The following is a 23,538-nucleotide window of genomic DNA, read 5'->3' as shown; positions in this document are numbered from 1 at the left end:
CCATCTTTTGCTAACAGGTACCACTGTTTTGTCTTGTTCCCTATTCACATTTAGATACCAGAATATAAGATATTTTTATTCCCTCATATTCTATAATCAAATTTTATTAAATATATTATTCATTGTTTAAAAGTAACAATGGATAGTTTGAATATAAAATCTAGAATGAAAAGTAACTTATTTCATGGAATATATAATTCATATTTAAACCTGTACTTGAAGACTGTTTCTTTCTTTCCTTCCTTCTGCGTGATCTTCCGTCCTGTTTTCCCTCTCAATAGAAGTAATAAAAAGCTTTCCTACAGGGGAGAGTGCATATGCTATGGACACAATGCTGCCACCCCTTTGTACTCCAATTGCCTATAAAACACAAATATCATACTTTGATTTGATATCATACTTTGATTTGTTAGATAATATATATATATATCTATTGCATACAATCATATTTTATGTTATTTTATAGTCAATATTTATATATTATAATATTTATGTTACAAAATCTCTTTGTGAAAATCTGATATTCCACACTTAAGTGTTTATATATATATATATATATATATATATATATATATATATATATAAAACTCTTCCCAAGAAAATTAGAATTTAGCCTTAGACTATAAATTAAGAATTTGGACAGGACTAAAATGAATGATTCCAAAATGTATTCTCTCTCTCTCTCTCTCTCTCTCTCTCTCTCTCTCTCTCTCTCTCTCAAATTTGCACAATCATAATACCTAGAGCAGAAATCTAGAAGACTCTCCCATCTTGTGGGGCATCCTGCTAAAAAGATTGGTGTACATGAGGTCTACACAGGGTTGGGTTTTTGTGTTTGTATGTTTAATGGATGTAGAATAAATAATTTGCACTTCCAGGCTTTGTGCTAAACATTTGGCTTATTAGGTCATTTAAACTTTGACACAAACCTACAAAATGGCCATATTATTGTGCCCAGTTTTAGATAAAGAAATTTATGAGAGAACTTTATCACTTACACAAATTACCAGAGCTAGATTCCCCACAACTGATTGCAGGATTTAAACTATTCTTGGTTCTCATGATAGAGAACAGTGCTCTGCTTTGTGCTGTTGACTTTGGACAGCTTCTCTAGATGTTCCTGTATCGTACATATGCACTCTATTGTACACACATGCACACGTCCCATACTCTAATGTTTTTGAGGTGATATTTGGGTGATAAAAATCAAGTCAAAGGAAGTAAATATCATTAATCCAATTTGCATGTATTCTAAGTTTCTTAGAGGAATACAGAAAACAACAATTTTAAGTTAGTATACAAGATAATGGCTTCCATCATAGCATACATACACACACATACACACACACACACATCATATTTCATTCATTTTTACTGCATTACTATCATTTGTTCATATTCCCAAGTCTTATACTGAGAGCCTTTCTTGATTTAAATTATGGATATGAGAGACAATGTGATATTTGTTTTTCTCTACTGACCTCTGTTTCTTTAAAAGGTATATTCCATGCATACTAATGATCTCGGGGCACAATGTTTATGCATATATAGTCATATATGTTCTTTCCTGTGCCTGGGAAGTTATAGTTAGAACTAAATCTCTTTCTCTTATGATCCCATAAAACATTCTCAGGAATATAAAGTTTATCTAAGCCAGAATGCTATAAAATTAATAAATTTTGATGATCAGAAAGTTACAATAATTTTTTCAGAAGTCTATAATGACTTTTGACCCAGCATGTTCATGCCCTACATGCTGTTAGGAAAATTAGCTTTCCAATTCAAATTAGTACATTGGGTTGATTGAACATATTTCATTGTTCACAGTGACGCACCCTGTGGGATTCTTATAAAAAACAATAACAAGTCATTTCCCTTATATATAACTAGCTTTTAGCATTTTTATTAAAAACAGAGCCTTGTAACTGGAGTATTTAAATGCATTTTTTTGTATCTCTGTAGCCTTTCGTAATTATAATTAACTGCTCCTTATATTTAGATTGATATACAAACATCATTTTGTAAAGTTCATAGAAAATAGTGAAATTATGTGATATCACCCCTTTTCTCTTTTGTTTACTAACTTAGGGAGGAAATGAAGTCTCTCCAGGAAGCCCTGCAGAGTCAGCTTAAAGAGACATCTGAGAAAGCAGAGAAACACCAGGCCACAGTGAGTGTGTTTATGTTTCTTCTTTGCCTATTAGCTTCAGTACCGAGAATTCATTTCTTCCTTTTTCTCACAGCCACAATAAAGATATACTGTAAAAAATAAAAATAAAGTCACCAGGACAGAAGCTTCAGTCATTTTGATCAGTATAACACTTTGCCAGAATTTATTATAAGAAACAATGAATCTTAATTTGGTGATCTTCTAGCTCCTACTATTCTCTACAAAAGATGAACCAAGAGGCAGAGGAGGGAGGGAACTGTCTCAGGCTCACGTTAATGGTTCATGGATGGTATGGAAGCTTTACTGAATGCCAGTTAGTCTGTGCAGGACTGTAAGCTGTCTCAGATAGCCATGGCATGAGCTCACTCAGGGACAGGCCCATACTATCTGCTTAGTCATCCGTCTTACAAACTATTCATAAGGTAAGACAAATTAATAGGCCAACTGATCCCCACATCTTTGAAATATGATGTCCTTTTGACCCTGACCCTTTGACTCTTATCACTAATATTCACCTGAGACAGGAAAATAGGATCCCAAAATCATGCCAGGATACAGATCTCAACTTGATTTCCCAGACTCACTTTTGTACTACTTACAAGGATAAGGTTTTTATCTCCATTCTAATGCCTAAGTCTGCTTTATAAAATATAATATATAGTACCATAGAAAATATGTTTATTAGAGGTCAACAGACTCAAATACATTACTGAGAAAAGGGGTTACCATCACTGGGTATGTCATGCCCAGGGCCCACATGTGGAAGTCTAGAGCTGGCCACCAAACAGAACTAGACAGGAGATCTCATTGTGATTTCAGAGGCAATGCGAAGGTATGGCAGCTAAAAAGTCTTAGGGTGGGCTGGGTGAAGAACTGGAGTAGCCACAAGACATAGGAGCTATTCCACATTGTGGGTATCTGTCCCTAAGGTCTGGAGTAGTTTGGAGAGGTGCTAGAGGGCACAATTCTTGAGCTGGTTGATTGTGATTTGAAAGCATGGTCCTGAGAGTATAAGGCCTATTGTGGATACAGTGAGGGAGGCAAGAAAATAGAGAAGAGTATTTCAAGTACATTATTGGGCTAGACAGAATGAGGGTGGTACTTGGATTGCTCCATGGCTCTTTGAACAGACTCTGCAGTACCAATAAAATAAAGACTCAGAATTAGAAACTAGAAACAAGATTAATGCAGGTATCCACCTTTGCCAGTTTCTGGAATGCCAGGCACTCTAAACACTGTAGTGAGACTTTAATTTGCAAAGCTTCTAACAACTTATATTAAGAGTGTAAAGCTTTGCTTCTGAAACTCAGCTCAGTTTGTCACCCAAGACAAGCTGACTCCTAAAGGCAGCCTTTCTCACAATGATGATCTGTTCTGCTGTGTGCTGGATTGTTTCCTGTTAAGGATTTCTCATTATCTCTTCCATCTGTCAAGATAACACATACTTGGATGTTCTACTGCTTGGCTATCTGTACACCCAATGTTTTATGAAAGAAAGGACAATTTTTAGCACCTGCCTAGTCCTTCCTTTCCTCAATACCTGACCTAGACTGTTGGATGGCTCTGTCTGCAATCCCATTTCTGCTTTGACTAGAGATTTTATTTAAATTTATCTTGGGAAATTTAATCTGATAGAAAGCAATGGCCTTGAGAACAGACATACACTATTCACTATTTTCTCAGACCTTTGTAATAAACCCATATTGCTTTATTGATTCTTTCCTAAAGAGTTATAACTCACAAGAGGTAAATACCTCTCTTGCTAGCAGGCAGAACAACTAACACACGAACCATGGCAATTCCCACACTTTATGCAGACAGGATTCTCAGGAGAACACTTTTACTCCTGAAAGAGCACAGGACAAAGATAAAATAACCAATTGTAGAAATGTCATGGATGCAGAGTATGGCCCCTGTGTTCCAGCCAGCATGCTCTCAGGACCTCTCTCATGAATTTTCTATAAAGTCTTAACATCCCTATCCCTACCCACCTAACATTTCTACTAAACCTGAAAATGTTTGCAAGGACTGTCTTGGAATGCTATTCTGAGGATAATTCCTATTGGACCATGAATTTTGTGGACTTGATCAAGCTCTTCCAGTGTGCTTATTTATCCAATTAAAACTGTGTATAACATTAAAATAATAAGGATTATTAAAATATAATTATATCTGGCATATAGGCTATACTAGACATAAATGTGATATTCTATCCTTTCCTCTCTACTCACCATTTTAGGTGATTTGCAAAGCTTCTAACAGTGATTCATATATCATCATTTCTTTTTTCTGAGGCTTTCTTATTGACTACTCAGGATACTTATAAAGCTATTCATTGGGTAATTATGATTCTGTGCACACATAGTTCTAAACAGGGTGGATAATGAATTGTAACTAACATCAAAAGTGTAGGCTACCTCACCAGTAACTGCCTCCTAATGTTACCATAAGCATTATCAAGGATGACATAGGATTTATATCTGACAAGGGAAGTTTCAAATAATGTAGTCTACTCTTAATCATTTAGGATGTTTTAATGTTTCAGCTCTAAGTCATTCCTAATAAAAATTATTTAATTACACTATCTAGGTATTATACATGGATTTCTATAAGCTGTTCTTACAAGTTGACAATGAGCTGTGTGAACTTGATCATAGATTCTGAGTCACAGAGGGTCCTCTTATAGCAGTGTGCTGGATCACCTAGCTCGCAGTGATTGTTGACTAAGCATTTTAAATTTTATCCTCCTTAATAATAACGAGACTATTAATTTCTGGTAATGCAGTGTATGCTCATACATTCAGTAAGGTTCTTTCTGTTATTTACTATAATTGCTTTAAATATTTTAATAGTAACATACCTTCCTATATTTACATTTATTTATACATATAAAAGTAAATGTGAAGAGATTTTAGAATGATCCAGTGTTGGGAAGCAAATGACTATATTATAGCAAAAATTCTATATTTTATGCATTGTATTTGTTGGAATATTATAAAGTAAAAAAATAATTTTTAACATAAGCTGTGAAATAATTCAATTTAAACTGATAGTTTTAGGGTAGTGAGATGATATGAAGACCATGATTTGCTTAATTCCTGTATTGAAGTTTTTTAAAAAGTGCACATTCATTCCTCAATGTGATGGCAAAATCATGAAATATATGCATTACTAAAAGAGCAGCTCAGAGAATAAAGCAATGATTCCAGGTGACCAACTTCAAAGAAAACCTTTCCTGAGATGACTCTGGGTACAAAAAAGAAAGGACTCTTTTGGTTTTCTTTGATCTTCCCTGCAAAGTGATAAGAAGGAGATGAAAGGAAAGCAATGGTGATAACACCAAGTATAATGCAGTAGCTTTTCATTCAGAAATCAGATTCCCAGAGTCAGAACTCTTTATGCAAGTGAATTTTCATGAGAAATGACAATGTGGGCCATTCCGGGACAGGGGAGTGATCAAATCTCTACCTGAGTTCTGGTGACACTGAATGTGCTTTTCACACTCACATAACAACAGAACCAGTAAAAAAACAGGACTAGTAATAGACTATTATTACATGCAAGGAGGAAAGCAGGCAGGCTTCCAAACTAATGGAAATTGTAATATATTAGAAACCACAGTGAATTACAATAGTTTAGCTACATTAACAGAGAATGTTAAATATGAAAAAATGTAATTAAAAGAATGGGAAAATGTATAAAAATGTTAAATTAAAAATTGAAAGTATTAATATTTATAATGAGCAAATTAGAAAGTGCATACAAAATACTTTTAAGCAAAATGATTGGAAAAGTACTAATGCTTTCTAAAAAAATTACTTTACAGAACGAACACATGACAAGCAATAGCTTTATAAACCCAGAGAAAACTGAAATGGTCATATACTACTCCTCTCTAAGGAGTCTGACTTTACACATACAGCTTCAAAAACCCATCAGTATGTAAGTAATAGCATTGCAGAAGAAATGAGAAAATATTTTTAAAAATACAATCAAAATTGTAAATTATTACAAATATGTAAGAAATCTCCAATAAATTTTCTGAACAGACAAAAATGTTATATATTACAGAAATAAGATGTGTTCAGACATAAGTAATTCTATTTACCCCCAAATACTAATACTATATTATATAGCGGACCATCTGTTAACATATAGATCACTTATAGAATCTAAAACCTAATATTTTAATTTATTTGGAAAAGTTAAAAGCTTTCTGACTCTTGAATCAAGGATGCTCATTTTCATGATTGTTATTGAACATGGTACAGGGGAGTCCTCATCTATGTCATCAGGCAAGAAAAGAGAAGAAAAGACAATCAAATTGGAGAAATGAAATTCAAAGGATCACATTTGCAGTTATGATGATCAAATATGTCAAAACCAAAACCATCTTTATCAGAAAGACTTTTTAAGTCATGTTTGAGGGTACAAAACTCACATGTAAACAGTGTTCTCATGTCCTGATAGTGAAATAACAAATATATATGATTCAGTAATGCTTTAAAATAGCTATGAATATAAAAGAATACATCTAATAAAAGAAAAGAAATATACCTATAAAAATTATTTTAAACATTAGTTACCTAAATTAAAAAATATACAGAAATGTCTCCTATATTCATAGAGGAAAGACTACACATTATGAAAGTTTTACCCTGCCCAATGAGAAGTGCAAATTCAATGAGACATCTATGCCTATTATGAAAATGTCTATGACAATCTTCAAAGATCTTTCTTAAGTATCTCAAAATTGATATAGACATAGAAAATTCCCTGAGTCAAACTTATCTATATTATATAAACCAACACACACAGAGAAACAAAAACCTAACTAAAAATCTCATAATGGTCTTGTCTTTGTCTCCTTCAAGGAATACTACTGGAAGGGAAACCATAATCAGAATATACCTTATGGAAAAATAAAATTATTTTCAATAAAAGAAAAAGCAACTGTTAAAAAAAATACCACCAAACTCGTTGCATTGTCAAATGTTAGTGTAGACTGTTCTCTAATGATTTTATGTCAAACTGTATGATTTTGATATAAATGTCAATGCACAGTACAATAGAGTATATAATAAAGATAAATGTCCACTTGTTTGTTTCACAAAGGTATTTGTGTGCTTTGCTAGGAAAGTAAATCAGCCATATGCACGGTCAGTCTTGTGGATGTTTCTCATATGAGTTATTAGTATATGGGATCCAGCAGCCCTGATACTGGGCCATGTGCATTAGTTACTTTTCTTATTGATGTTTCAGCATTCTGATAAAAGCACTTTAAGAAAAGTGGTTTTGATTATCATTGACAGAATGTATCTATTGTCTCACTTGGAGGTCAGAGAAACTTAAGATGTGGTAAGAGGATCATGACAAACCTGATCACATTGTATTCACTACACTCTAAAAGCACACAGATTATCAGCTTGTCAGCTTGACTTCCTTTCATTTTCATTGAAAATCGATTTCATTTTTTCATTTTTTTCATATTCGATATATTCTTTATTTACATTTCGAATGATTTCCCCTTTTCTGGCTCCCCAATCCCCGAAAGTCCCATGAGCCCTCTTCCCTCCCCCTGTTCCCCCATCCACCCCTTCCCAATTCCTTGTTCTGGTATTCCCCTATACTGCTACAATGAGTCTTTCCAGAACCAGGGGCCACTCCTCCGTTCTTCTTGGACATCATTTAATATGTGGATTATGTCTTGGGTATTCAAAGTTTCTAGGCTAATATCCACGTATCAGTGAGTGCATACCATGATTGATCTTTTGAGATTGGGTTACCTCACTTAGTATGATGTTCTCCAGCTCCATCCATTTGTCTAAGAATTTCATGAATTCGTTGTTTCTAATGACTGAATACTACTCCATTGTGTAAATATACCACATTTTTTGTATCCATTCCTCCATTGAGGGACACCTGGGTTCTTTCCAGCTTCTGGCTACTACAAATAGGGCTGCTATGGACATAGTAAAGCATGTGTCCTTACTACATGCTGGGGAATCCTCTGGGTATATGCCCAGGAGTGGTATAGCAGGGTACTCTGGAATTGTCATGCCCAGATATCTGAGGAACCTCCAGACTGATTTCCAAAGTGGTTGTACCATTTTACAATCCCACCAGCAGTGGAGGAGTGTTCCTCTTTCTCCACATCCTCACTAATACCTGCTGTCTCCTGATTTTTTGACCTTAGCCATTCTGACTGGTGTGAGGTGAAATCTCAGGGTTGTTTTGATTTGCATTTCCCTAATGATTAATGATGTTAAACATTTCTTAAGGTGCTTCTCAACCATCTGAAGTTCTTCATGTGAAAATTCTTTGTTTAGCTTTGTACCCCACTTTTTAATAGGGTTATTTGGTTCTCTGGGTTCTATCTTCTTGAGTTCTTTGTGTATATTAGATATTAGCCCTCTGTCAGATTTAGGGTTGGTGAAGATCCTTTCCCAATCTGTTGGTTGACATTTTGTCCTTTTGACAGTGTCCTTTGCCTTACAGAAACTTTGTAGTTTTATGAGGTCCCATTTGTCAATTCTTGATCTTAGAGTGTAAGCTATTGGTGTTCTGTTCAGGAACTTTTCCCCTGTGCCCATGTCCTCAAGGGTCTTCCTCAGTTTCTATTCTATTAGTTTCAGTGTCTCAGGTTTTATATGGAGGACCTTGATCCATTTGGAGTTGAGCTTAGTACAAGGAGATAAGAATTCTTATCGATTTGCATTCTTCTGCATGCTGACCTCCAGTTGAACCAGCACCATTTGTTGAAAAGGCTATCTTTTTTCCACTGAAAAAATGCTTTCAGCTCCTTTGTTCAAGATCAAGTGACCATAGGTATGTGGGTTCATTTCTGGGTCTTCAATCCTATTCCATTGATCTGCTTGTCTGACATTGTACCAATACCTTGCAGTTTTTTTTATTACTGTTGCTCTGTAGTAATCTTTGAGGTCTGGGATACTGATTCCCCCCAGAAGTTATTTTATGGTTGAGAATAGTTTTAGCTATCCTGGGTTTCTTTGGTATTCCAGATGAATTTGAGAAATGCTCTTTCTAGCTCTATGAAGAACTGAGTTGGGATTTTGATGGGGATTGCATTGAATCTGTAGATTGCTTTTGGCAAGATGGCCATTTTAACTATATTAATCCTGCAAATCCATGAGCATGAAAGAGTTTTCCATTTTCTGAGGTCTTCTTCAATTTCCTTCTTTAGAGATCTGAAGTTCTTGTGATATAGGTCTTTCACTTGTTTGATTAGAGTCACCCCAAGATACTTTATGCTGTTTGTGGCTATTGTGAAGTGTGTTAATTCCCTAATTTCTTTCTCAGTCTGCTTATCCTTTGAGTATAGAAAGGCTACTGATTTGCTTGAGTTGATTTTGTAACCAGCAACTTTGCTGAAGTTGTTTATCAGCTGTAGGAATTCTCTGGTAGAGTTTTTTTTTTTTTTGGGGTCACTTAAGTATACTTTTGTATCATCTGCAAATAGTGATAATTTGACTACTTCCTTTCCAATTTGTATCCCTTTGAACTCCTTATGTTGTCTAATTGCTCTAGCTAGGACTTCAAGAACTATACTGAAAAGATAGTTTCAGCCTTGTCTAGTCCCTGATTTTAGTGGGATTGCTTCAAGTTTCTCTCCTTTTAGTTTGATGTTGGGTACCGATTTGCTGTATATTGCTTTAACTATGTTTAGGTATGGGCCTTGAATTCCTGTTCTTTCCAAGACATTTAGCATGAAAGGATGTTGAATTTTGTCAAATGCTTTTTCAGCATGTAATGAAATGATCATGTGGTTTTTTTTCTTTGAGTTTGTTTATATATTGGATAGCATTGATGGATTTCCATATATTGAACCATCCCTGCATCCCTGGGATGAAGCCTACTTGATCATGGTAGATGATCATTTTGATGTGTTCTTGCATTCAGTGGGCAAGAATTTTATTGAGTATTTTTGCATCAATATTCATAAGGGAAATTAGCATGAAATTCTCTTTCTTAATTGTATCTTTGTGTGGTTTTGGTATCAGCATAATTGTGGCTTCGTAGAAGGAGTTGGGTAGTGTTTCTTCTGTTTCTATTTGGTGGAATAGTGTTACTTCTTCTTTGAAGGTCTGATAGAATTCTTCACTAAAACCATCTGGTCCTGTGCTTCTTTTGGTCAGAAGGCTTTCTATGATGCCTTCTATTTCTTTTGGGGTTATGGGTCTGTTGAGATGATCTATTTGATACTGATTTAATTTTGATATTTGATATCTGTCTAAGAAATTGTCCATTTCCTCCAGATTCTCCATTTGTGTTGAGTATAGTCTTTTGTAGTAGGATCTGATGATTTTTTGAATTTCCTCATTTTCTGTTGTTATATCTCCCTTTTCATTTCTAATTTTGTTAATTTGGATACTGTCTCTGTGCCCTTTGGTTAGTCTGGCTAAGGGTTTATCTATCTTGTTAATTTTTTCAAAGACCCAGCTCCTTGTTTTGTTGATTCTTTGTATGGTTCTCTTTGTTTCTACTTGATTGATTTCAGCCCTGAGTTTGATGATGTCCTGTCTTCTTCTCCTCCTGGGCGAATTAGCTTCTTTTTGTTCCAGGGCTTTCAGTTCTTCCATTTAGCTTCAAGTGTATGCTCTCTCTAATTTCTTTTTGGAGGCACTCAAAGCTATGAGTTTTCCTCTTAGCACTGCTTTCATTGTGTCCCATAGATTTGGGTATGATGTGCCTTCATTTTTGTTAAATTCTAAGAAATATTTGATTTCTTTATTTCTTCCTTGAACAAGGTATCATTGAGTATTGTTCGGTTTCCATGTGTTTGTGGGCTTTCTGTTGTTTTTATTGCTATTAAAGACCACTTTTACTCCATAGTGATCTGATAGGAGGCATGGGATAATTTCAATCTTCTTATATTTGTTGAGGTCTGTCTTGTGACCAACTATATGATCAATTTTGGAGAAGGTACCATGAGGAGATGAGAAAAAGGTATATTCCTTTGCTTTGGAATGAAAAGTTCTCTCTCTCTCTCTCTCTCTCTCTCTCTCTCTCTCTCTCTCTCTCTCTCTCTCTCTCTCCCTCTCTCTCTCTCTCTCTCTCTCTCTCTCTCTCTCTATATATATATATATATATATATATATATGTTAAATCCAATTGGTCCAAAGCTTCAATTTAGTTTCACTGTGTCCCTGTTTAGTTTCTGTTTTCCCGATCTGTCCATTGAGGAGAGTGTAGTGTTCTAGTCACCCACGATTATTGTGTTAGGTGCAATGTGTGCTTTGAGCTTTAGTAAAGTTTCTTTTATGAATGAGGGTGCCCTTGCATTTGGAGCATAGATGTTCAGGATTGAGAGTTCTTCTTGTTGGATTTTTCCTTTGACTAGCAGAAAGTGTCCTTCCATGTCTCTTTTGATTACATTAAGTTGAAAGTCAATTTAATCTGATATTAGAATGGCAACTCTGGCTTGTTTCCTGAGACCATTTGCTTGTAGAATTGTCTTCCAGCCTTTTACTCTAAGGTAGTTTTTGTTTTTGACACTGAGGTGTGTTTCTTGTATGCAGCAAAATGTAGGGTCCTATTTACATAACCAGTCTGTTAGTCTAAATCTTTTTATAGGGGAATTGAGTCCATTGATGTTAAGAGATATTAAGGAGTAGTGGTTATTGCTTTCTATAATTTTTTATGTTAATTTTATACTTGTGTGGTTATCTTCTTTTGGGTTTGATGAAAGAAGTTTAATATCCTGCTGTTCCAGGGTATAGTTTCCCTCATTGTAATGGTGCTTTCCCCCTATTATCCTTTGTAGGGCTGGGTTTGTGGAAAGATATTGTGTAAATTTTGTTTTGTCACGGAATATCTTGGTTACTCCATCTATGGTAATTGAGAGTTTTGCTGGGTACAGTAGTCTTGGCTGGCATTTGTGTTCTCTTACAGTCTGCATGAGCTCTGCCCAGGATCTTCTAGCTTTCATGCTCTCTGGTGAGAAGTCTGGTGTAATTCTGATAGGTCTTCCTTTATATGTTACTTGACCTTTTTTTCTGACTGCCCTAAGTATTCTTTCTTTGTTTAGTATATTTGGGGTTTTGATTATTATGTGACAGGAAGTATTTCTGTTCTGGTCCAGTCTGTTTGGAGTTCTGTAGGCTTCTTGTATATTCATGGGCTTCTCTCTCTTTAGGTTAGGGAAGTTTTCTTACATAATTTTGTTGAAGATATTTGCTGGCCCTTTAAGTTGTAAATCTTCACTCTCATCAATGCCTATAATCTTTAGGTTTGGCTTTCTCATTGTGTCCTGGATTTCCTGGATGTTTAGGGTTACAAGCTTTTTGCATTTTGCATTTTCTTTGACTGTTGAATCCATGGTTTCTATGGTATCTTCTGCATTTGAGATTCTTTCTTCTATCTCTTGTATTCTGTTGTTGATATTTCCATCTATGGCCCCTGATTTCTTCCCAAGGTTTTTTTGTCTCCCTTTGTGATTTCTTAGTTGTTTCTACTTCTGTTTTTCGATCCTGGATGTTTTTGCTCAGTTCCTTCACTTGCTTTTTTGTGTTTTCCTATAATTCTTTGAGAGATTTTCGTGTTTTTTCTTTTATGACTTCTGCCTGTTGATCAAAGTTCTGTATTTCTTTAAGTGATTTTTGCATTTCCTCCTCATTAGCTACTAACTTCTGACCCATATTCTCCTGAATTTCTTTAAGTGATTTTTGTGTTTCCCTTGTAAGGGCTTCTAGCTTTTGGTCATGTTTCTCCAGAATTTTTTTAAGAGATTTATTTATGTCCTTCATGTGTTCCTCTAACAGCATCCTGACCAGTGATTTTAAATCCAACTCTTGTTTTTCTGGTGTATTGGGGTATCCAGGACTAGCTGCTGATGGAGAATTGGGTTCAGATGCTGCCATAATACCTTTTTTTCTGTTAATAATGTTCCTAAGTTTGCCTTTAGCCATCTGGTTCTCACTGGTGTTAGATGGTCTTGTTGTCACTGGCTGGTGCTTCAACCTCCTGTGGACCTTTAAGGTTATTTCCGCAACACTGGATGACTGAGTTTCCTCTGACACAGATTGCTGATATGCAGCCTTCCTCTTTTCTGCCTTTGGAGCCCTACTGAGTCTTGCCTCAAGCAATGTTATAATTGGGTTGTCTCAGTGAACCAGGTGTTCCCTAACTGCTCTGTCATGAAGCAAAGACGGTGGCGGAGAGTCACTCCCTCTGTTGATCCTCATGTAGGACACAGGTCCCAGGACAGGCTGGCTGGCAAATGAACTGCCTATGTGCTCAGGTCCTAGGCTCAGGCAGACCCCTGGCGGTTGGCACCCCCAGAGATCTTAAGCTTGGGATAATTCAGTACCTAGTGATGTTTTTTGGCCCCTGCAAGTAGTCAAGCTGGCGGTGGAGTTTCACTCCCTCTGCTGCTCTCTACATAGGACACAGGCCCCACGACTGGCTGGCTGGCAGACTAACCACCTATGTGCCGAAAATTAATATTTTAAGATCAATCATGGTATGCACTCACTGATAAGCGGATATTAGCCTAGACACTTGAAATACCCAAGACATAATCCACATGTCAAATGATGTCCAAGAAGAACGGAGGAGTGGCCCCTGTCTGGAAAGGCTAGTGCAGCAGTATAGGGCAATACCAGAACAGAGAAGTGAGAAGAGGTGGATGGGGCAACAGGGGGAAGAAAGAGGACTTATGAGACTTTCAGGGAATGGGGTGCCAGGAAAGGGGAAATCATTTGAAATGTAAATAAAAAATATATCAAATAAAAAATTTAAAAAATCGATTTTTAATGCAATGTATACTGATTATTATTTTCCCTCCACAACACCACCCAGATCCTTTTATGTACTCTCCCAAATCTACACCCTTTCTTTCTCTCTCTCTCTTTAGAATGCATAGAGGCATCCAACAAATATTTTTTAATTACATAAAATAAAAACAAATAAACCAGAATAGGGTTAAAACAAAAGAAACAATAGAAGAAAAAGAGCCAAAGATAAAGCATAAGAAACAAATATAGATGCAGACACACTACATTTGCACATGTAAAAATCTCATAAAAGCACAAAGCCAAAAAACATAATATATATTCAAAGGACTTGCAAAGTGAAAAGCAGCAGAAAGCCCTAACAAAGCATTATGTGACAAAGAACCTCCAAAAGTGCCATTGAGTTTACTTTGGTTTGGCATAGGTCCTGGCCTTTTTTTTTATTATTATTATTCATTTTTTATTTACATCTCAAATGATTTCCCCTTTCCTGGCACCCCTGGTTCCTCGCTCTTAGAAAGTCCCTTAAGCCCTCTTCCCTCCTCCTATTCCCCAATGAGCCCCTTCTTGCTTCCCTGTCCTGGTATTCTCCTATACTGCTTTGTATATACAATGAGAACCGTGTTGTAGAAAATTAATTTTTCATTTGTAAATGGTTATCAATTAGAGATAGTGTCTGCTTGAAGGATGTGGGCTTATGTCTACTTCTGTCAGCACTGGAACCCCCATCTGGCCAAGACCTGTGTAGGTCTGTGAGTTCACATTTACATTGGTCCTTCTGTCACTAGGTGGCCTTACTTCCTTGGTGTCCTCCACCTTTTCTGGCTCTTAACGTTCTTTCTGCCTCCTTGGCCTCTCTAGTGTAAAATTTTTGGCCACATGAGGAGTGTTGGATATGTGTTTCATCTCATTAAATGTACCTTAAATCCAATCAGATATTAGTTGGTTAGCCCCAAGGGCTTTGTCCCACTATTACACTGACCCATCTTGCAGAGTGATCATTGCAAATCTAAGAATTTGTAACTGTGTTAGTGTTTTCCGTTCTCCTTCGGTAATGTGCAGACTGCCTTCCAGTACCATGGACACTAGTTAGTAGGGGTGAAGTCTTTATGTAGGCACCAGCTCAGTTTCTCCATGTTTAATGATTTGTGTAGCTGTTGTCTTCAGCAATAGGCCCAACCCTCATCAGTCTGTAGAGAGCAATCAATAGTGTTGGCAAAAGTCTGGGTTTTCAGGATTTCCCATAAAGCCCCTTTCACCAAGAACTTGATTAGGTCTAGCCCATCCTAGGAACTAGAGGCTTCATTTAGTGATGAGAGAGGTTCAGTCTGGGTACCACCGCCCACATTATTTGGTGATTCTTTTTATATCATCTTCACACATGTGTTAGGATGCTTCTGCTGTATTAGGTCTCCAGATGACCCCCTCAAATGGCTCTTAGTTTTAGCCGTCCTGTCTCATGTTCCCAACGTCATTCATCTCCCTCTTCTTCCTCCCTGTTTTGCCCTCCCATTCCATGGATACCCTCTACCATTCTTCTGTAACTTTGCCCTCCCATTCCATGGATACCCTCTACCATTCTTCTGTAACTATCTATTCTATATGCATTTCCTATGGTAACCTACCTTGACAACATACCACTTCCTAAATCTACCTTTATGTTTATATGGATTGTAGCCTACTTGTAGAACTCAACAGCTAAAATTCACATATAATTAAACACATACCAAATTGTCAGTTTGGACCTGAGTTGCCTCACTCAGGATGATTTTTTTCCAATTCAACCCTTTTATCTGAGAATGTCATGATTTCATAACACTTAAGTAATATTCTATTGTATAAATATACTACATTTTCTTTATTCATTCTTCCATTGAAGGACATTGTAGTGGTTTGAATAAGGTTGGTCCCCACAGATTCATGTGTTTGAATACTTGGCCCTGAGAGTGTCACTCTTAGGAGGTGTGGCTTTACTAAAGGAGATATGGCTTTGTTGGAGGTAGTGTGTCACTATATAGGTGGGCTTTGAGGTCTCCGATACTTAGGCTCCATCCAATATGGAATATAGTTTCCTCTTGGCTGCCTGGTAGAGATAGTCTCCTCCTTGTGCCTTTGGATAAACATATAGAAATTTTGGTTCCTCCAGCCAGTAAGTCTGTCTGCACAATGCCATGCCTCTCACCATGACAATAATTGAATGAACATCTAAAACTGTAAGTCAGCACCAATTCAATGTATTTCTTTATGAGAGTTGCCTTAGTCATGGTGTCTTTTCATAGCAATAAAACCCAAGGTAATACAGATATATAGGCTGTTTCTGATTTCTGATTATTATGAATAGAGCAGAAATGAACATGGTTGAGCAAGTATCCCTATAGTAAGATTTAGAGCCTGTTGGGCATGTTCTCAAGAGTGGTATAGTTTGGCCTTGATGTAGGTTAATTACCATCTTTCTGAAACATCCACACTGATTTCCATAATGTCTGTATAAGTTTGCACTCTGTCTTAGTCAGGGTTTCTATTCCTGCACAAACATCATGACCAAGAAGCAAGTTGGGGAGGAAAGGGTTTATTGAGCTTACACTCCCACGTTGCAGTTTATCACTAAAGGAAGTCAGGACTGGAGCTCAAGCACGTTAGGAATCAGGAGCTGATGCAGAGGCCATGGAGGGATGTTTCTTACCGGCTTGCTTCCCCTGGCTTGCTCAGCTTGCTCTCTTATAGAACCCAAGATCACCAGCCCAAAGGTGGTACCACCCACAAGGGGCCCTCCTCCTTGATCACTAATTGAGAAAATGCCCCAGAGCTGGATCTCATGGAGGCACTTCCCCAACTGAAACTTCTTTCTCTGTGATAACTGCAGCCTGTGTCAAGTTGACACACAAAACTAGCCAGTACATACTCCCACCAGCAATGTGCACCCAGTCTCCCACATCTTTACCAGAAAAAACTATTATTTGTTTTATTTACCTTGGCCATTCTGACCATTACAAGATAATACCTAAAGGTAATTTTGATTTGCATTTCCCTGATGACTAAGGAGCTGAACATTTCTTAAGTTCTTTTCAACCATCTGTGTTTCAGTTTTTCGTTATTTATTCAACTCATAGGGTTCTGCAACCCACATTCAGGCTGGATCTTTCTCCATAAAACCTATCTAGAAACTCCCTCCAAGATGAGCTTATAGGTGACTCTCTTGGGTACTTGAGATATCTACTTGAGATCTAAAGGGATGATACATTTTTATGGTGACCTTGATTGAATTTTAAATTATACCCTTTTTATTCAGATGAAAAATTGTACATTTTTCTCTCTGCCTTCTCCCCGAAGTGTTGCAATGGTGAAGTTCTTTTTTTTTCTACTCCAAAATAAAATTCTGTGAAACACAATAACAAATTTGTTAATTCAGTTATCAAATGTGCAAGAAAATATATTTCTGAAAATTCATGTTATTTGATCAGTAGATCCACCTTGATGCAATCATTTTCTAACACACTTTTCATGAAGACATGAGGATTTGTTTTTTCTCTGCATGCATGTTTCAGTGGGAAATCATTAAGCTCTAGTTTTGCCCTGCCAAAACCTGGCAGACAGCAGGGATGACAAACTAGTAGGTATGACCATGACAATTAAATATATTAATGGTATTTGGATGCATTTCATGACTCGTGTTAACTTTTATGGCTTAACTTGTCCTGGATGAGACATAATTCTAAAGTAAGACCTGCCTCAAAGCTTTTATTCTCAGCAGTATAAAGAAGCACTGTTCTTGCAAATGCTTGGTATCTTTTCTCTGGAAACCATTAATGAAGTAAATACTAGGAATGCTTATTTCTTCAGGGAAGTTAAGTCCTGCTGGGATTCTAAGCCACTGATCTCAAAATGCTAATATGTTAAATATTCTGAATATGTTTGAATTTTATATTCTCAAGATTTTATGTCTGTGTGGAGTATTTAAAGAATTATAGGTTTGATACTGGAATCTGTTTCAGTCTATTCCTAATCAGTGTGAAATTTAGCTATCACAAACAAACTAAATATCAATATATGAGGGTTTGGCATCAGTGAAAAACATATCTATGGAACTAGGATTGCTATTTCATGATTTAAAGTTTTTGTTGCCAACAAAATACTTATGTAGAACTAGTTGTAAAATCTGTCCATCAGTATCTGCAGACATAAAGAACTTTAAATAGCACCATTACCTTCCAGGTAATTCTTTTTTTTTACCAATGGCCTTGAATTCTCTACCTAATGAAGCTTCTAGAATATAGTATAGTTGTTTCAGCTCTTGAAGATATTAGAGACTCCACATGAATCATTCTTATACCTCCATCATCTATATGACCATTCTATCAGGTATCTCTATATGCTGACTTCATTTAGCATCTCTGAAACCTCTTTTCTTGCTAATCATCTGAGCATATTTGAATTATCACAACCTAAATGGTGGTCAATAGCATCATCCATGTGCCTGAGCTACAGAGCAACTGATTCTCTATGGGAGCCTTAGCTGAAAGACAATAGAAAAGATAATAGATATTACTATATTTCGCAGTCAAAATTTGGGATACTGTTTATGGTGCTGTGAGGTTCTCATACACACTACCTGAAAAATATGATACTGGAAATGTCAGGAAAGGATGGATGTAGAGGGTAAAGCTTAGTATTAGCCTGTTCTTCTATTTGTAGGAACCCAAATTATTTAATCCACTATATTTGAAATTATAGCAGTTACTGTAGTCTTCATCACCTTGATTGATTTTATTGTATCAGTAACCCAAACTTAATTGCTTTCATAATTAATTAAAATAATGTAGATAACTGAAATTGAGTTAAATAAACTTGAATACATTTTACTACAATAAAATTGTTTTTGAAAACTTACACAATTTTTAATTCAATAAGCATGCTTTTCTTAATAATATATAATTAACAAATTGAACAAAGATGAAGGAAACGAAGGTTTTTGTTATTGAAGACTTTAATCCTTTATCAATATTTTTATTAACATCATAATAATTTTAGTATACTCAAAATGACATAAAGCAAAAACAATGATAATGAATTGAGAACATGCATCTATAATATTTTATTTATTTTCAGATTAATTTCTTGAAGACTGAAGTGGAAAGAAAGACCAAGATGATCCGTGACTTACAGAATGAGGTAATTTTCATGTTACCCAATAATTGTACATTAATCAAAGAATACACAGAAAAATGCAAATAGGAATTTACCAGACATTTGAGAATTTTAATTCCAAGTTGATCTTGTTGCACACTAAAAAAGAAGAAAAATAATGCTAAGAGTTACTACTTCATAGCAGCAATGAGCTTAGGAAATAAAAGGAATTTCATTTCATTGATTTTTATTTTTCAAGATAATTGGAAACTCTCTGTAGGTATGAATATTAAAGCCTACTTTTAATTTGTCAATCTCTACATACAGAGAAGCCCCAGTCAATGATTACCATCTTTCTACTTGTCCTAAAATGATAAGAAATGAGACATGTAAATATTTATTTTTAAACAAACAAGTTTAAGTTTCTTAAAAGGAGCCTATGAATTAATTTAACAGCAAAAAAAAAAAAAAACGGAAAAGAAAAGAAAAGAAAAAATGCCATTGAAAACTGTTATAGAGAAAATTCTAGTAAATTAAAGAAAGCCCATTTCAGGACAACTCTGTAAGTATGTGGCTGTAAATCTCTCTAAGGTAATCATTCCATCTTCTTGCCTCAGTGAGCACAGTACTGTGGAGGGGATAAGGTATTTCATAATGTGATGGAGCGCTTCAGGTCACTATTCCCAATAGATTCCCATAGTGCCTGTAGATGAATAGATTGTAAGTTTTGCCTCAAAACTGATGACTCATAACCTGAGTCAAAAATGTGATTGGGATATTTTAATAATATTTCCTCGCAGCATTTTAACTTTATTCATGGTGGCTTTCCACTCTTGGGGTGTCTTTTGATGGGCACGTTATTATGCATAATTTGTACATAACGTTTAAAGCATCCGATGAATCATGCCCTTAAATCTCTTGAGCTACCTTGACCAAGCAGAACTTAGATGCCTCAAAGATCTGGAGGCAATGTGTCATAAAATAAATCAGTGTAGTTCAAGACTGCCTGAAGGTTTGGGACATAATCACTGCCTGTTTCCTCATAGCATTTGCTGCCTCATGGCCTTCCAGGACATTCTCTGATTTAGAGTATACCACTCCAGTTCCTGCTTGTGCCTTCATAGGGACTCTCCTCTTTGTCTACAGTCTTTATTTATTATCTTCCTTGTATATAAAAATCCATGACTTAGCTTTAGTAACTACTCTACTCTTTTATGATATTGTTTGGTTATAATTAATTATATGTGCATACATTTTCATTCTAAATTAGTTGACATTCTGAGTTTTCACATGGATATGAGTACAGAATTGTTAGTCTTAACTATTTCACTTGTTTCGGTATTAAAGTGGCTGGATGACAGAAGTTTAGCAGCTTTTAATAGGTGGGAACGGGTGGGTGGGAGGACAGGGGAAGAGAAGGGGACTTATGGGACTTTCGGGGAGTGGGGGGCTAGAAAAGGAGAAATCATTTGAAATGTAAATAAATTATATCGAATAAAAAAAGAAATATTATTGAGTATAAGTCTGGGTATCTTTGGAAAGAAATGAGGAATTTGAATTTATGTTGTTTGCCAACCACCAGCAAACAATGACTTGTTTCTTGTAAATAAAATGATTTCTAGTTATTATTCAAGTGAAAAAAGTGTTAAATTTTGGTGGTTTGTTGTTGCTTGGTGCAATTTCAAGCAAGCTAATTAGAAAAGAGTGTGTTTTGCTCTTTGAATCAAGGCTGGAAGTATCTGTGGTAAGAGGCTCTTCTGTAAAGGCAATGTGATTGAAATGGCCAAAGTGGAATAAATACACAGAAACATAAATCTGAAAACTGCCTCTATCACACACACTATCGCGAAGAACTTTCCATCTGGCAAGGGCATAGTGTTTTGACTTGGTTAAGATAAGGGGAAAATGCTGATTCCCTCTCTCAGGAAAGTTTACAATCTGCATTAGACACCAGAAACAAATTCATGTTGTGAGCAACTAATTTTACAATGGGAATTATTATGGAAAAGTCCAGTGAGAGACTTGCGTTTGTAAAATTTTGGAATCTATACATTTGGAAATCCATCTGTGTTCACAGCCATATCTGCATGATTTTTTTCTTATCTGATGGATGTGTATGCCTATAATTGTCCATGGAAAAGTAAACACGAAACCTTGGATTCTGTCCTTTGTTAAAGCCACATTACCTTTCATCTACTTTGAATTGTTAGTACTTTTGAACATATGAAAACAATTCATATTGGGCACTTGGACCTTGAAAATCCCTCCCCAAAGGTAAGCAGTTACAGTCATTATGGTCATTAGATTTTGAGGCACTTGACTCAACAATCTGTTGGACTTTGCACAAGCATTGACTTAAGCCACCAAAACTACGTAAATAAAAATACCAAAGTATATGTGGCCTTTTTCCTTTGTTCATAGACATCCTCCATGTCCTCTGGAGTTCCTTTTCAAACCAAGCAAAAGTCCCAGCTACCCACTTCACATCTCCCACCATAGAACCAGGGAGTAATAAGAATTTCCACGGCTTGTTCTAACAGAAATCTCCAAGATTCTAAATTACCGACATGCCTGCAGCGATCAATGCACCCAAGAAAATGGATAGTTTAATTAGTTAGCTGTGTCTTATTCACATTTCTGTCCTAAGGTTCTGTAGGGTTCATTCAACTTAAACCGAATAGATTTCCCTTGAGAAAGAAGGGTTCATTACAGAGAATACCAGAGTTATCAAAGAAAATACATCTGGAAAAAACATTGACACTTCTGTCACCTCCTAACTTTCAAACTCCTTTCCATGGTAAACTCCAGACCTCAGAGAGTAAACCATAGATTACTAATTTGCAATTCCCGACTCAAGCAGAACAGACTGAATCTCTGTGTCTTTGTTAGCACTGCTCCTCATTCTAAGTAAGTTAGGAGTCTGTACTCTTCCTGTTGTATGTCTCTTTCATATATTTGTTTTCTGTACATCAGTGGTGGCGAGGAACTTCAGACAATCGCCTCCAACTTTTTGTGCCTTAAAAAAAGATGGAAAGCTGCTTTCAGTTTGGTCTTCCAGGTTTTCTCACTCCCTTGTAGTACTATCCCCCCTGCCACAAACCTCTGTGAATCTGTGTATCACAGAAAAGCAGCATATATATATATAAATTCCTTTATTTTAGTTTGAAGAGGGTTTTTTAGTCATTTTATTTATTTACACACACATTTGTGGGGGATGCTCAGACTGGCCTGTGTATGTGTATGTTGCCTGGTTGGTGTATCCGACTCTGGGAGCTCCCAGGGGTCCGGGGTTAGTTGAGACTACTGTTCTTCCTACGGGGGTTCCCTTCCCCTTCAGCCTCTTCAGTCCTTCCCCTAAATTCTCCATAGGGATCCCAGACCTCAGTCCAATGGCTGGCTGTAAGTATGTGCATCTGTCTCAGTCAGCTACTGGTTGGGTCTCTCAGGACAGCCATTCAAGGCGCCTGTCTGTAAACACATCATAGCACCCATAATAATGTCAGGTTTTACCCTTTTAGTGGAATCTTAGTCACTCTTTCCTCAAGTACAATGACTAAATACAGGAGAGTTAAGGGATTACAAATTATTAGAGATTTTTTGTATATATAATTTTTATTTTCTATATTCTTTGTTTACATTCCAAATGCTTTCCCCTTTCCCAGTTCCCCCCTCCCCACATGTCCCATAAGTCCCCTTCTCTCCATCCATTCTCCTATCATTCCCCCTCCCTTTTCTCTGTCCTGGTACTCCCCTACAATGCTGGATCAAACCTTTCCAGGATCAAGGCCCTCTTCTTCCTTCTTCATGGGAATCATTTGATATGTTAATTGTGTCTTCAGTATTCAGAGTTTCTAGGATAATTAATATTCACTTATCAATGATTGCATTCCATGTGTATTCTTTTGTATTTGGGATACCTTGCTTTGGATGATACTTTCCAGTTCCAACCATTTGCCTAAAAAATTCATGAATTCATTGTTTTTAATTGCTGAATACTATTCCATTGTGTAAATATACCACATTTTCTGTATCCATTCCTCCACTGAGGGACATCTGGGTTCTTTCCAGCTTCTGACTATTATAAATAAGGCTGCTATGAACATAGTGGAGCACGTGTCCTTATTGCATGCCGGGGAATCCTTTAGGTATATGCCCAGGAGAGGTATAGCAGGGTTCTCCAGAAGTGTCATGTCCAGTTTTCTGAGGAACCGCCAGACTGATTTCCAAAGTGGTTGTACCATCTTACAATCCTACCAACAGTGGAGGAATGTTCCTGTTTCTTCACGTCCTCGCCAACACCTGTTGTCTCCTGAGTTTTTAACCTTAGCCATTCTGACTGGTGTAAGGTGAAATCTCAGGGTTATTTTGATTTGCATTTCCCTAATGACTAATAATGTTGAGCATTTCTTAAGGTGCTTCTCAGCTATCTGATATTCGTCAGGTGAAAATTCTTTGTTTAGATCTGTACTCTATTTTTTAATAGGGTTATTT

At 36.4% G+C, this 23,538-nt stretch overlaps 1 protein-coding gene across 1 annotated transcript in view; it reads left to right on the top strand.

Annotated features, from left to right (window-relative positions):
* Luzp2 (leucine zipper protein 2) overlaps positions 1-23,538 on the top strand; it is a 408,694-nt gene that overhangs the window by 195,389 nt on the left and 189,767 nt on the right. Inside the window, exons 4-5 of the mRNA XM_052161760.1 lie at positions 2,089-2,170; positions 19,030-19,092. Of these exons, the coding sequence (XP_052017720.1) occupies positions 2,089-2,170; positions 19,030-19,092 (145 nt within the window). The remainder of the gene's footprint in view (positions 1-2,088; positions 2,171-19,029; positions 19,093-23,538) is intronic.

This window comes from Apodemus sylvaticus, chromosome 1 (assembly GCF_947179515.1).
Source record: "Apodemus sylvaticus chromosome 1, mApoSyl1.1, whole genome shotgun sequence".
Lineage (NCBI taxonomy): Eukaryota > Metazoa > Chordata > Mammalia > Rodentia > Muridae > Apodemus > Apodemus sylvaticus.
This window is presented reverse-complemented; position numbering and strand designations above follow the sequence as displayed.